Raw genomic sequence first — 15962 nt, 5'->3', positions numbered from 1 at the left:
CAAAACAGCAAGAGCAATTTACGGTGCCACTCGGGATAGAAATGCACCCTACTACCTAGGTGCTAGATTACACAGATCATGCAAAGCAATCCCCGTGATGAACAGAGTTTAGACAGAGATATCCCAGCACTCAATAGTCACAATTATTATTCATATTGGATATTAGCCAAAAAGACAAAGAGCAATGTATTATCAATATCACACTGGCTGCAAAAATAATTGAGGTTCTCACAATGATATATAACAAAGAATATTTTAATTAGAAATATTTCCTGAGAAGGAAAATCGCAATTGTAAGAAAAAATCAGAGTTCCCTAATACATATGGTTCTAGTCAACAGTTCATAGAATAGAGAATCATAGTCTCAAAGTCTTGATCCAAATGGATGACAGCCGACACGTGTTTCGTCACGTTAGGTGACTTCCTCAGGGCTGTAAAAGGAATGGCATAGGCTCATTTGACTGAACAAGATGTACATAGTGATTGTATGCTCTAATTGCTTAAGCTTTTATAATTATTAGAAGATTTGAGAATAGTAACTACCAGATGAGAGAGGAAAAAAGAAGAAAATAAATAAGATATGAAAAGCAAAGAAAAATCGTGTTGGTTAAACAAACCAAAGAGGAGAAGGCAATGAAGAGGAGTTTTGCTTGTTATGTGCTTAATACTATTTACGATAGTATCCCATCACCATACCATGTGCCAAAGAATTGATCATTGAACGTAAGTGACCAAAAGATACTCCAAAAGTCCTGTGTATATCAATAACACTGACCTTTTCTTTGAGTTTTATGTAGATTTAGATATCATTCATGTGTTAATGTTGTACCAATAATGTTTCGATTATTTTCTTTTCCAAAAGCACACTTAAGAATTCAGAAAGTGCTGCAAGAAGATGTATGAAAAAACAAAATTGAAATAGGCAATGGTCAAGGATATTAAATTTAAGAAATCAGACTGATATAAGACGTTTGTAAATAGAGTGGGTACCGGTATTCAATATCCGCGTAATTGTAGAAGCGTTCTCCTTGTACCATGAAAAATGGTTGTAGTATTAGCTCAGCTTGTATTGAAGAAACGTGTCTCCAACAGGTATTCTAATAACGTAAGGAACAACAGAAGACAGAAATGACTCAGTATCGTTTGAGAAACACCTTCATTGGTTTGAAGGTATACATAGAGGTCAATTACTATACCTAAAGTTTGGACAGAAATTGACCAGCTAATACTATAACCATTTTTCATGGTACAAGGAGAACGCTTCTACAATTACGCGGATATCGAATGCCGTGCTGAAACTGGCACGCAAAGTACCGGAGTGGCGTGAGAGCAAAGCAGGGCATCCGACAGGGTAACCAGCAGGGGGGCATCAACCAGACAGTTCGGCTGGCACCCGCGCGTGGTAGCTGAGCCCCCACAAGGGTCTGCTTTGGGGACAGAGGCACCGGCCATTCCCTCGGGCGCCATGAGGCCCAACACTGCCTCGCGCGACCAGAGCGGGGGAACTTGTAGGGCCCAGCTAGAATCAAAGCCCGTAGTGCATCACGGAGTACATCCAGGTGCAACCAAGGATTCAGCACTGCAGGGCTGCACAGCGAGGAAGGCAAGGCCTGCGACCAAGGCCGGGGACCGGGGGGAGGCGTGGTGGGCCGCAAAGTGCATCCGCACACAAAGTGGGCATTGTCCAGGCTTTTCAGCTGGCGCCTGAGCTGAAGACTTGTGCAGCTCGCAACAAATGCCCCAGAGAAGGTGCAACGCAACACGCCTCTGGCCGTGTTTGGGGCCCATCGTTGCCCAGCGCGGCTCAGGCGGAGGAGCCGTAGAGCCCCACCACAGCTGCGGACCCCAAGGAGCCAAGCGGAGCAACTTGAAGGAGGGAGGCTAGAGGCAGCATGCAACAGGAGCCCAGCAGGGAAGAGGCCAAGGCAGGCATTGAGATTGGTGCGGAGAGGAGAGCCCCAGGGACTCAAAGGGCTCTCAGGCAAGGCCGTCAGCGATACGAATTCTGCAAACACAGGGGAGGCACCGGCCAGGAAATCGCCGAGGGCTAGCTTGCTAGTGGATTAGATCAGGTGCTAATCCTGCCAGGGCCCCAAAGCGTGGAGAACAGGGCAAGGGACTGGCACCTGGCATCGGGGTGGGGCCTGGGGGGCCTCACAGCACATCACCGCAAAACGCGGGCATTGGCCAGACTTACCGGCTGGCGTCCGCGCGGAATATTCGTTCACAGCGGTCCAGTGCGGCTCGAAGGTAACAAGGGGCCCATTGGCCGATAGAGGCGACCGGATGCAAAGCAGACCCCAGACACGGGCCACAGAAAGCCTCCAAATCACGTAGGGAGCATTGAAGAGTGGAACAGAACAAGGTGGCTTTCTGGTAATGGGGAGCTAGCGCGATAAGGCAAAGCCGAAAATGCAAAAGGGTAAGAACAGCGAAGTTGGGAGCCAAGCCCTATCAGGGATTTACTCTTGGGGAGGAGAGGAGACCTATACTCAGGAAGAAGGCCCCCAAGGAAGTGATCTCATTCTGGAATGAGGGCACTGGCAGACACCCGAAGGCAACACACAGGCAGCATATAGCCTCCGCATCGTGGACGCAGCCTCCGCAAACTCTCCAAAGTTCAAAAACTAAGAGACTGTACCCACACTAGGACTAAGGACTGGTCTCAAGGGCGAGCAGTTTAGAGTAGCGACGGCACAGACCGAGTCTCGCCAGGGGCACGATCACCCGACGCTGTCCCTCTGAAAACGTGGAAAGGGGCGGCGAGTCCGGAATTGGGAAGGCTTTGGGAATTGATCAGCGACTTCTAAGAGATGAGAGAGAATACGGCGGTGCGCCAAGCACAGACATCCAAGGAAACAGAAGCGGGGCATCGTCGCGGCCGGAGTGGGCCATCATCCAGAGACCCGTCTTAGCCGCTGTCGACATGACAGCACAGCGAACCAAGAAAGACCGATTATTAAAGGACATGCTCACTAAGCCCACGCAGACGAGCTCCGTTGCAGAGGGGGCGGAGGCCCCGATTACTCGTGCTTTTCTAGAGACATAATTCAATACCCTACGGGATGACTTTCAAACTCTGAAAAGCGATGGGGCGGGGGAGGTGAGAGAGATCCGACGGGACGTGGAATCTCTGGGAGACTGAGTGTCCGCAATCGAAGATCAGGAGCACTCCAGAGAGGAAGAGGTGACACAACTCCAGCAGGAGGTGATCCACTTGAGAGAACAACAAAAAGACCTCCAGGCCCATACGGAGGATCTTGAAAACCGCTATCGGCGGAACAACATCCGGGTGCGGGGGTTTCGTCAGACGCAGAAGGGACAGACATGGTCCAATTCCTGCAGGCCCTGTTTCGGGAGATACTCTGGGGCTCAGCAGACCTGGGGATCCGCATTGATAGAGCCCACAGAGTTGGTTTGCGACGGAGGGCCCCGGCACCACCACCAGATATCCTCACCTTCCTGCTGGACTATCCCCTGAAGGAACGCATTCTCCGGGAGGCCAGAGCGAAACAACCGATCCAATACCATGGCCACTCCATAGCGCTATATCAGGACTTGGCAGCCATCACCCTCCAGAAAAGCCGAGAATTTTGCGAAGGGACCTCCCACCTCCGTGACAAAGGAGTGGCATATTCCTGGGGTCACCCATTTTGAATCATATTTAAGTGAGAAGGCAGGCTACACCAGATTCGATCACTGCAAGAGGCCCGCAAGTTACTGGGCCTGCCACTCCCTAGCCCTGAAGAAAAGCTCACCACTAGTCAGCGGCCTTCCCGAGAGTGATGGCAGAGAGTTGGAATGACACATCGCTCAGGAACTTCCCGGGGGCCCGACCCCGAGGCTATGGCGCAGGAATGAAAGGCAGCATTGGAGTCAGTGCTCAAAGACACAGCATCTAATGATAGCTCCTGATTGAAGAGGGGACTGATGCCAATCAGAATGCAGTTAGGGCCGGGGGGCTCGGGGTGGGAGGGACATCTTCGTTTTTTGAGCCACGAAATGTCCCTGTTCACCTTTTTCTCCAGATGAGCGTGACCAAGCCCTGCAGGCTCTGGACATTGGGGGGGGTGCTGGGGCAGTTCAGTTGGGGTTAGGAAGGTGGGAGGGGAACTGGTGTGCTGACCGGGAGTCCACGCAAGCATAGGCAGCATAGAGGGATGGTTGATGGCCCAGGGAAAGAGGGCACAGTTGCACAGAGAGGGGCAGCCCGCGGGCTGATACAGCTGCTTGCGCCTACCTATATTCCATGACACACTCAGAGGTACACATTCTCACTCTTAATGTGCGCGGCCTTAATAGCCCTAACAAAGGGAGATTCATATTGTCATATCTCAAAAATTCAGGGGCGGATGTGTATTTCATTCAGGAGACTCACCTTCTGTCCAAGGACTGGCCTAGGATAAGGTCCAGAGCATTCCCTCAACAGTTCTTCTCTTCTACACAGGACAAGAAGGCAGCGGTGGCCATATTGGTGACTAAACAATATACTGGGAAGGTGGGCGATAAGGCAGCGGAAGTCAAAGGGCAGCTTTTAACCTACAAGCTGTGGGTGGGGGGCTCGTCCCTGGTAGTAGGGTCGATTTATGCACCCAACACTGGACAAGAGAAGTTCCTCAAGGTGGCCCTGTCCGATGTTTTGGGGGCAAAGGAGCGATGGGTAATTGTAGGAGGGGACTTAAATTTAGTTATGGATATGTCAGCGGATAGGTCTAGCCACAGGTACGCCCAGACAGGGTCAATCTCCACGGAGGGGCGACAGTGGCTGCAGCATCAAGGGCTCATAGATATATGGCGGGCAGCTCACGCTTCACAATTCTCCTATTACTCTCATGCACATCACACTTATGCCCATCTAGATCATTTGCTGGGTACGGCAGAGGTGAACACATTGGTGAGGGATGTCAACATAACACCGGCAGCCTTATCCGATCACGAAGCGGTACAAACAACCCTGTGGGTGCCGCAATCACACAGGACAGCTGGGGGTTGGAGACAGAGAGGGTATTCTACATAAACCAGCCGTGCGGGAATAGATTCTCCAATGCATCACAGACTACGTGCGGGAACAGATTCTCCAATGCATCACAGACTACCTCGACACAAACGACTCCCCCGATGTCTCCAGGTCTACCTTGTGGGGGCTCTTAAAGCGGTTGTGAGGGGAAAACTGATTGCAATTTCCACACCCGAGGCCAGAGAGCGTAGGTCTAAACGCTCACAGCTCACAGCCCAAGTTCTAGAGCTGGAGAGGGTACACAGCAGGACTGGGGCACTCAGGCTTTGGCATCAACTGAAAGCAGCGAGAGCACAGTTGGCGGGACTTGACCTCGATAGGGCTCAATATGTGGCGCTCAGGCTTAAGCACTCCTATTATATAGGGGGGCGACAGGACAGGGCGTATGCTCGCGAATAAGTTGCGGGCCCGCACCTTGCATTCCAAAGTGCACCCTCTCAAGTTGACCGCGGGGACCATGGCCGAAAGCAACGAGGAGATAGCTGGGGTTTTTCAAACATTTTATGCAGAGCTGTATCGTAGGGAGACCCCTCCACCTTCTCATGTCGATGCCTATCTCAAAGGGACCCACATAACCGCCCTCGGTCCAACCCAGGCCGGTACATTAGATGCGCCCATACGTATAGAGGAGGTAATAGGGGTGATCTTGCGTCTCAAATCTTTGAAGTCAACGGGACCAGACGGTTTCTCGGCTGGGTTCTATAAAACATTCTGCATGGTGTTGGCCCCGGTATTGACAAAACTGTTTAACTCCTTCACGGGACCGGGGATGATTCCCTCGGACATGCTAGCGGCCTCTATAGTAGTACTGCCCAAACCGGGAAAAGACAAATCTCTATGCGGATCCTACCGACGGGTGTTGCTGCTTAATGTGGATCTGAAGCTGTTTACGGGTATACTGGCAGCTAGACTGGGTCCCTTCATGCAGGGCATTATAGAGCCTGATCAGTCCGGCTTTATTCAAAATCGGCAAAGCAGCGACAATATCATCCGCCTATTCCACCTGATAGACAAGGCACACCGCACAGATATGCATGCCCTACTATGATCGGTGGATGAGGAGAAGGCATTCGACCGGGTAGAATGGGATTTTTTAGAGCAATACCTTGATCCATTTTGGACTAGGGGAGCGGTTCCGGACCTGGGTGGCGAGCTGCTACAACAAGCCCATGGCGACCATTAGGGTAAATGGGGTAACATCCCGATCATTCGATATACAACGAGGAACCCTCCAGGGGTGCCCGCTGTCACCCCTCCTTTTCGCACTCTATGTTGAGCCGCTTGTGCAGAGGATGAGGGAGAACCCCAAAATATTGGGCATCCTGTTCGGGGGGAAAGGCACACTATAAGCCTCTATGCAGATTACATTATCGCCTCCCTTGAAACACCAGCACGCTTTGTCCCGGCATTTCTACAGGAGCTAGAGGCCTTTGGCCAGGTCTCAGGTTTCCGGGCTAACGTCTGGAAGTCCATTATCCTATGGCTGGATCAAACAGGACAATTGCTAGTCCCGGGTGGGACCACATATGCGGGTATACAGGTAAGGACATCTATCCCCTACATAGGCATTGAAATGGCCCCGTCGGTGTCCATAACTATACCAAGCTAACCCCTCAAATTGCTCAGAACCTACACCAGTAGAAGCATCACCAGTTATCTCTCCTGGGACGGGTGGCAGCAATCAAAATGTCCATCCTTCCTAAAGCACTTAATCTTTTCCAGACAATACCGATTGGGCCACCACCCGGCACTATCCAGAAACTGCAGCAAGTAATCCAACACTTTGTATGGGCGGAAGTTAGGCCTCGACTGCGGAAAGAACTGGGCTACTTGCGTCCTGATGAGGGGGGATTGGGGATGCCGAATGTCCTAGAGTATTTCAGGGCAGCACAGCTCCGATATCTAGTGGAATGGAGCAGGTCTGAATCAGAAAAGAGATGGCTTTTCCAGGACAGAGCGTTGGCCAAACTATCGCTTTGGAAGGTCCCATTCCTTAAAAGAGAAGATAGACCTCCCAACCTCAAGGGCTCCCCCATCACGCACTCAGTGCTTAGGGTCTGGGACGGGGTCACCATCAAAAAGGGATTGTCCTCTTTCCCTTCACCCATGACTCCCATACTCGACAATAAGGACTTTTCTCTGGGGGCAAACGAAAGGGCGTTCCTGAGATGGAGAGAGACGGAATGCAAGGCAGCAGGGCATTTTTTCGATCTGGAGGGGATCCTTTCCTTCCAGGACATGCGCGCACAATATGGCCTCCCGGAGACAGAACGGTTTCACTATCTGCAACATAGGCATTGGTTACTTAATACAGAGGTGCTACCAAAGGTCTCTCAGAAGTTAACAAAATTTGAAAAAAGGCTCTATACAAAGAACACGAATGAGAAAATGATCTCTGAGTTATATGAGGTGCTATGCTCTCATGCTCTGAAGGAACCCACGGCAGGACAGAGAAGATGGGCGGGAGAATTGGGGAGAGACATCACAGCAAAGGAGTGGACAGACATTTACTATCGTCCCACACACACCGCACGCAATGTCGCTAGTCGAGAGACGTCAGTCAAGGTAGCTATGTACTGGTACTTGACTCCGGTCCTGCTTAATAGGGGAAACCCTGAGCGTAGCCCAACTTGTTGCCGTGGATGTGGAGCAGACGGCACGCTACTACAATTGTTGTGGGAGTTCACTGAACTGACGGGCTATTGGTCAGCGATCCTGGATGAGGTGGATCACCAGTTTGATAGGCAGATCCCGAGATTCCCAGCTTATGTGGTACTGGGCCTGCCTAAGCCGCTAACGTATCCACTAAGGTCCCGGAAAGGGAAACAAATGGGGCTAGGATTGGGGGCAGCTCTCCAATCTTATCGCATTGGGGAACACGGGTAACACCGACATACATTGGGTGGCTACACAGGCTATGGTACATTCTAGGCATGAAAGGCATACAGGCCTCACTTACCAATTAAATGACAAGTTTTAATGAAGTCTGGCAACCGCTGCTCTCACTCCTGTCCACTGAAATGAATAAAATGACATGCCCGAGATACCTGCAACTTCTCCGCCTTACGGGCCCCACATCACCGACCAAGGAATGCTGCAATACATTTATGCTTGCGTCGCTCCCACGCACATCAGTTCGAGGGAGGGTGGGGGGGGGAGGGGGTTTGCTCTTCTTTTATTGTGTTTCCTGTTTTATTTTTTTATTCCATGGCATTGTTGTCCAAGAGTTGGTGCAGGATTCCAGAAAGCATAGAGACATCACGGACATTCTGGGGGCCATCCTAGGGGCCATCCTAGGGGTTCCTTGGTATTGCAAGTCAAGAATGAGCAGGTATTATAAAAGGTTCCGTATTGCGGAGGCATAGCACGGAATTCTGGAACTGCATGTTATTTTATTGCTGAATGCCAATAAAAACAAAGTTAAACCTAAAAAGACCTCTCAGAGGTCTGACAGGTTCAGTCAAACTAAATCTCCTCACCGAGGTTAAAAAGAGAGGAAAGGACTTAAAACAGGAAAAAGTGGAGTGAGGAAGTCAAGCTCTGTTTCTCCTCCTGCCCCTCCTGAGGGAAGAAAAGTGTTCAAGAAATCCTCCTCTATTCCTCTTGAGGACAGACAGGAAAAAAAGTTACCACAGTCAACGAAGCAGTCGATGACCCAGGCAACGAAGAAACCGTCATCGGCATCGTTGACCCAGAGTGACAAGGGCCAGTCTCTTCAGCTTTCATCAGTTCTAATGATGGGATTGCTGCCGAGAGCTTTGACGGTGTTGATGAAGATGGTTCTAACTCCATCGACAATGGAGGCGACGACGGCAGTGACGACGAAGCTGTCGATGCTGGTAGCAATGGCGACATCATCGACAAAGACGACGACGGTGAGAAGAACGACGACAGCGACGATGACAACAGCGTCAACGACTATGGCAGCGTTGACGACAACGGTAACACCGATCGTATCGACAATAGTGCTGTAGATGGCAATATCTTCATTGTTGACAACATCGCCGACGACATCGTCGACGGGAGTAAAAAATTCTACAGAGAGAGATAGAAAGCTCCATGTGACTCTTGAAGTCACTTCACCCAGTAAGGTGACCCCTCTACTACCTTCTTACCTCCTGGAAGAGGAGGACTTGGATGATGATGGTCCTTTTGGATATGCCCATAGCACTTTAGAGCTGCACGTTAAGTGACAGGAGGAGGATTCTGAAGAGGGATATGAAGGGGAGCAGGGCTATGATCCTCTCCCGGACTATCATAGAGCATATCAAAAGCAGATGGTCTGTATGCTGTCCTCGTTGATTTTGGGCTTGCAATTTATGCTGTCAGACTACAAACAGAGATTTCCAACACCATCTTCGGTTCCGGAAAAGGGCTCAGTTCCCACTGGACCAGCCTCAGTGCTTTCCACTCCATGGGTGCCACCACCACCGCTGCTGTTAATTGAGGATCTTCTGCCAACTACTCCTTTTATCCAACAAGATACCTGGGATGTTGACCAAGGGGACACAGATCTCCCAGACCCACATGGGGAGTGGGATGATTATATTATTCCTACTCCTCCTTCCCCTTCACCGGTTCCTGTGGATTCTCCGCCGGGTTGCATCGGTGGTTTCCACAATCTGCTGGAGAGGGCGGCCAAGAGGTTTGATCTTCCTATGCCTTCGGGGCAGACAAACTGTTTCTTATATGACTTTAAGGAACCCTATAAGAAAACGGTAAGAACCATTCCCATTGTAAATCATGTATGGAAAGAGGGTCTTAAAGTCATGGAGACCCCAGCCCCGGTGTTCCAGGTGCTTCCTCGATTGGAAAAGAAATTTAGAGCCCCAGAGGATAGCCTGGCCTGCCTAGTGAGTCAGCTGAAACTGGTCTCAGTCATATCACAGGCAGTGCAGCGGAAGTCGAAAAATCCGACAGCTCCTCTAACTACACCTCTGGAAAAAGAAGGCAGACGCCTGGACAAGGAGGGCAAGAGATTCTCCTCTATGTCAGGCCTACTGGTCGAAGCAGCTAACGCTTTAGCGATTCTGGGCCGCTACGACAGCCAGATGGGGTGTGATCTATCTCCTTATCTCGACCCACCACCTGAAGACAGTAATACTGAAGCAAAAAAGATCCTCCTGGAAGGAGAGGGGGCCTTTTCTGAGGTCATTGATTGTACAATGGATATTGCTACAACTGCTTTTCGTTCCCTGTCAGGGGCAGCAGTCCTAGGTCGACAGGGTTGGCTTTGAGCAACCTCGTTTAGACAAGAGGTCCAGAACAAAATATTAGACCTTCCATTCGATGGAGAAGCGCTCTTCAGAAAACATATGGACGACGCTCTCCAAGATATAAAAAAGGACACAGACACGGCGAAGTCGCTAGGGACGCTTCAATACCGCAAAGTTCCTTTTTGTGGAGCAACAGATAGAGGGCTTCCTTCATACACAGGAGGGTACCAGCAATATAGATACCCCTCTTATACACCTCCCACGCAGTCTTACTCTCCGCAGTATAATCAGTGTCAAGGTCAGTCAACAACCTAATCAAAATTGGCACCCAGAGGCAGAGCAGGACGTCATGGGAAGGATTCTTCAAGACGTCAATAGCAGTGTGCAGGCTCTGGCTACTGTTCCTTCCCCTCATCAAACACCTGTAGGGGCAGGAGTTCTCCTCACACCCACTTAACAAAACATCTCCATCTCCTGCGCCTAGAAGTCCAACAAATGTTGCAGAAAGGGGTAATAGAAATGGTCCCTTTATCCTAAAGAGTAAAGGGATTCTATTCTCGGTTCTTTCTGGTTCGAAAGACTGTCAAAAAGTGGCGCCCTATCCTACATCTGAGCGAGCTTAATACCTATCTCATAAAGCAGTTGATCCGAATGATCTCCTTACAGGATATACTTTGACTTCTAAATTCGGGAGATTTCATGGCCACCTTGGAAGTAGAGGATGCATATTTTCATGTCCCCATTCATCCATCGCACAGGAAGTTCCTTCGCTGTCAGTAGTCAAGAGCCACTTTCAATTCAAAGTCCTCCCTGTTATGTTATGTTATATTAGTTTATTTTTATAATGCGCACAGCTGCCCAAAAAGGGTTTCCCAGCGCAAAGCTAAAAAGGAAACTCAGAGAAAGAAAAGCACAACAGATTAAGCAGATTATTGATTAAACAGCCAAGTTTTTAGCTGTTTGCGAAAGTTTAAATACAAAGGTTCTTTGCACATCGACAAAGGGAGAGAATTCCAGAGACATGGGCCAAGATAGGAGAAAGAGTGACCACCCATTCTTACAAGCTTGATCCGAGGAATCTCAAAAAATTCCTGGGCATATGAGCGCAACAGGCGAGCCAGTTGGTAGAGGTGTACCAGGTTCAGCAAATATTTAGGTGCCAGTCCGTTTTTGATTTTAAACATATAGCTCAGGGCCTTGAACTTTGTTCGATTTTCCATCCTGAGCCAGTGCAAGTCTCTCATGGCCTTAGAGACAGAGGACATTCTGGGAATTTGGCAAAGCAGTCGAGCAGCAGCATTCTGCACCGTTTGAAGCTTGCGCATTACATCCTTGTTGATGCCCAAATAGAGGATGTTTCCATAATCCAGGCGTGAAATTACCAGTGCCTGGACTACAGTCTTCTGGGCATCAGCAGGGAGCATCCAAATTATTTTTCTTAACCACTTAAGAATGGTAAAACATGTGGCAGCAGTTTTTACTGCATGTTGTCTCATTGATAATTTATTGTCGATGATAAAGCCAAGATTATGGACGTGGGAAGAGGGTACAGGTAGGGGTCCCATTTCAACAGGCCAGTGTTGGGTACCCCAGAGGTCTGCATTTTTTCCAAAAATAAGAACCTCAGTTTTTTCCCCGTTAAGTTTGAGCAATTTAGATTGCATCCAAGTTGCAATTTTGCGCAAGCCCGCCTGCAGGGTAGATGGTCCAGAACTACTTTCAGTCACTAAGGAAAAGATGATCTGAGTATCATCGGCATAAGAGAACAATGACAGACCCGCTTCTTCTGCAATTGCTGCCAGATGTTGTACATAAATATTAAAGAGAAGCGGGCTCAGACCAGAACCCTGTGGTACCCCATACGGCGAGGAAAAAACATTGGAGGAAACCCTAGAGGAAAAGACTTGAAATGTACGATTAGATAAAAAAAGAGGACAGCCACCCTAATGCTGATCCCGAGATGCCTAAAGATTGTAGAGACTTAATTAATATGGTATGAGAAACCATATCAAATGCGGCACTTAGGTCCCTCAATATCAATGCCACTGTGTTGCCTGCATCTAGGCGTTGACGTAACATTTCAGTTACGCCCAACAGAGTAGTCTCAGTTGAGAAACCTGCTCTAAAGCCAGATTGTGCAGGGTGTAAAAAATTAGAGGATTCAACAATCAGAGACAGTTGAGAGTTTACATGTTTTTCCAGGACTTTTGAAAAAACTGGAAGAAGAGAAATAGGCCTGAAATTAGCAGGCTGGGAGGGATCCGCATTGACCTTTTTTAACAAAGGAAGGACCATTGCATGCTTCCAAATTGGCGGCATTACAGCCTCAATAAGAGAGGCGTTAAGTAGTTCCATAACAAGATTCAAAGATGGCTGTTCAAATTGCAGAAGCACAGAAGCCGGAAGAGGTCTCAGAACGGCACCAAGAATCTTTATAAAAATTCTGCCTCCGGTAGTGGCTTTCCTCAGAAGACAACTGCACCAGTTATTCCCCTGCCTAGACGACTGTTTGCTAAAAGCCCCCTCCAAAACCTCAGCCAGGAATGACAGCCTGTACAAAGCTGTTCAAGAGTCTAGGTCTTATCCTCAACAGGGAAAAGTCAAACTTGTGTCCGTCCAAGAACGTCATTTTTCTAGGTGCCATGTTGGACATGTCCCTGAACAGGGCATTTCTGTCACCCGAAAGGTAAACCAAACTGATGTCGATGGCCCGTCTACTTATAAAAAGGTCACTTTCAGTTCACCTCTACAAATCCCTTCTGGGATCCATTTAGTCCTGCATTCCTCTGATACCCCACAGCAGGAAACACTGACAAAATATCGACTACAGCAATATCGTGGTACAAAAATATTGTGACAAAAATATCGAAGTCAAGAATATCGACATCCTATCTACATCATGGTAAGTACATAAATATAGAGAAAAAAAAATCGATGTCAAAATTATCGTTGTTAAAAATATTGTTTTTTTTAATGTTAAACAAATAATATAAAATAAAGTAAATAATAAATATAATAAAAAATTTTTTTTTTTTTAAATGTTTAAAAATGCTAACTAATACATATAGGGGCCGATTCCGATCCGGGTCGGAAGGGCACCGAACGCGATCCGGCTGGAAAAACAACGCGCCGTATACATGTTTTCCACCCGACTCGTACAGCTGTACGAGCGAACAAGTACGATGCGAGCTACATGAAATTCACCGACCGACTCATTTCCGGGTCGAACCGCTCCGTACGTCTCGGTCGTAAGCTAACCGTGGAATGCAATGGATGTGATTCACGACCGAGCCAGTACAATGCACACGTCGGACAGTCTGTGCGAGCCGGAGTGTCCGGCTTGCAAATTGTCCGGGTGATTGCCTTTGGGGGTCCGCATCGGACCGCCTGTCACCTGCAGCCCTACGACTCGGACACAGGGGGAGACCCATGGGTCTCCCCAACACAGGCATGTACGGTCCGGATGGCACCAATGTGTATTCACTGTAGGGGGAGCACTTGTCAGCGACGTACCCATTCAGTCAATGGGAGCCCATGTACGCGTCGTACGACCGGCTCCCATTGACTTCTATGGGAGTCCGACCGAACCGAGTCTGACAGCATACGGCCGCATCGAATTCGCTTGGTCGGATTACAGGACTCCGGCTCGGTCGGAAAACACTCCGGATCCGGCTCGGTCGGAGTGCTTTCCGACCCGGATCTGAATCGGCCCCTAAATGTTAAAATAAGTTAACCATATACATATAAAATATAATATATATACTTACTTAATAATATTCATAAATAATTACTTTATTAACTTATAAATTGTTATTTTTTTATAAATTAAAAATACATATATACACATACAAAAATAATATAAATAAAAATATAAAAAATATATATAAATTAAAAAATTACAATAATTTTAAATAAATAATACAAAACATTAAATATACAGAAAAATATTGGATAGCGGAGGGAATAAAACTACTATTCCAACTCCAGAGTGCAACACTAGGGAAAGTGTTGGATGGCGTAGAGGTAAACATTACTATTCCCACTCCAGTGAGTGCAACAGTAAGGAAAGTGTTGGATAGCGTAGGGGTAAAAATTACTATTCCCACTCCAGAGAGTACTACAGTAGGGAAATGGTTGGATAGCATAGGGGTTACAATAACTATTCCAACTCCAGAGAGTGCAATAGTAAGGAAAGTGTTGGATAGCGTAGGGGTAAAAATGACTATTTCCACTCCAGTGAGTGCAACAGTCGGGAAAGTGTTGGATAGCGTAGGGAATAAAATTACTATTCCCACTCCAGTGAGTGCATCAGTAGGAAAAGTGTTGGATACTGTAGGGTAAAAATTTATATTCCCACTCCGGTAAGTGCAACAGTAGGGAAAGTGTTGGATAGCGTAGGGGTAAAAATTAGTATTCGAGCTCCAGAGAGTGGAACATTAGGGAAAGTGTTGGATAGTGTAGGGGTTAAAAATTACATACTTCTCATTTAAATACGTTTTTTAATTAAATAATTAATTAATAATAAATTAACAATAATTTAATTAGAAATACCAATAAATTAAAATTAATAATTACTTGAATACCATTAAATTACTTCCCACCCTATTCCCCTATAAACCCACAGCCCGCTCCGCATAAAAATTAACACATTGCATATAATTATCAATTTATCAATTAATAAAAAATAATTATCAATTAATAATTAATTAACAATAAAATAATTATCAATACCAATAAATAAACATTTATAATTACTTAATTATAATAATATTACTTTCCACCCTATTCCCCTATAAACACACAACCCGCTCCTAAACTAAATTAACACAATTAATATATTTATCAGTTTATCAATTGATAAACAAAATTAATTATCTATTAATAAACAATAAATTAATAATCAATAACCAAAAATTCAAATTATGAATTTATTTATCATAACTAATTTACTTCCCACCCTATTCCCCTATAAACCCACAACCCGCTCCAATAAAAAAATGAACACAATTAATATAATGATCAATTAATCAATTAATAAAAATTAATGACCAATTAATAATTAATTAACAATAAATTAATCATCAATACCAATAAATAAAAAGTAATAATTACGTAATTACAATTAAATTACTTTCCACCCTATTTCCCTATAAACCCACAACCCGCAACGGAACTAAAATGCAAAATGTTATTAAAAATAATTAGTCATTTCTAAAAATTATGATTTAATTTACTATAATTAAATTACTTCCCACCCTATTCCCCTATAAACCCCCAACCCGCTACGGTAGTAAAATTAAAAATGTATTTAAAAAAAAACAATTAGTAACTTCTAAACCTTTAATACATATATAAAAAAAAAATACAAATCATAACAAAAAATGTGAAACACATAGATATAAAATACATACTAAAATACATAACACTAACATCAACATCGATATTATTAACAGCAACATTTTTGCTAACGATATTACTAACTTCGATATTAACAAAAACGATATTTCTTACCTTCTGGTCGATATTCTGGTCACTGATATTTTTGATGTCGATATTCTGTCCCTACAATATTTAAAACTCAATATTTCTGCAGGTCGAAAAAAAAACTCGATATTATATCTGTGCACCCCACTGCAGACTACGAATGCGTTATCTCCAGTTCTCTCCAGGAGCAACTGGACTTACAGTGGCATCAGGTCCAGGGGTCTTTCGAGGACATGATCACAGTC

General features: G+C 46.4%; 1 protein-coding gene across 1 annotated transcript in view; it reads right to left on the bottom strand.

Moving 5' to 3' along the window:
• The window catches only part of LOC146808472 (transient receptor potential cation channel subfamily M member 2-like), a 2315843-nt gene that overhangs the window by 1042578 nt on the left and 1257303 nt on the right, over positions 1 to 15962 (bottom strand). The window contains exon 17 of the mRNA XM_085623958.1: positions 8768 to 9052. Coding sequence (XP_085480084.1) covers positions 8768 to 9052 — 285 coding nt within the window. The remainder of the gene's footprint in view (positions 1 to 8767; positions 9053 to 15962) is intronic.

This window comes from Triturus cristatus, chromosome 8 (assembly GCF_964204655.1).
Source record: "Triturus cristatus chromosome 8, aTriCri1.1, whole genome shotgun sequence".
Lineage (NCBI taxonomy): Eukaryota > Metazoa > Chordata > Amphibia > Caudata > Salamandridae > Triturus > Triturus cristatus.
Note: the sequence above shows the minus strand (reverse complement) of the source record. Positions and strands in the feature narration are given on the sequence as shown.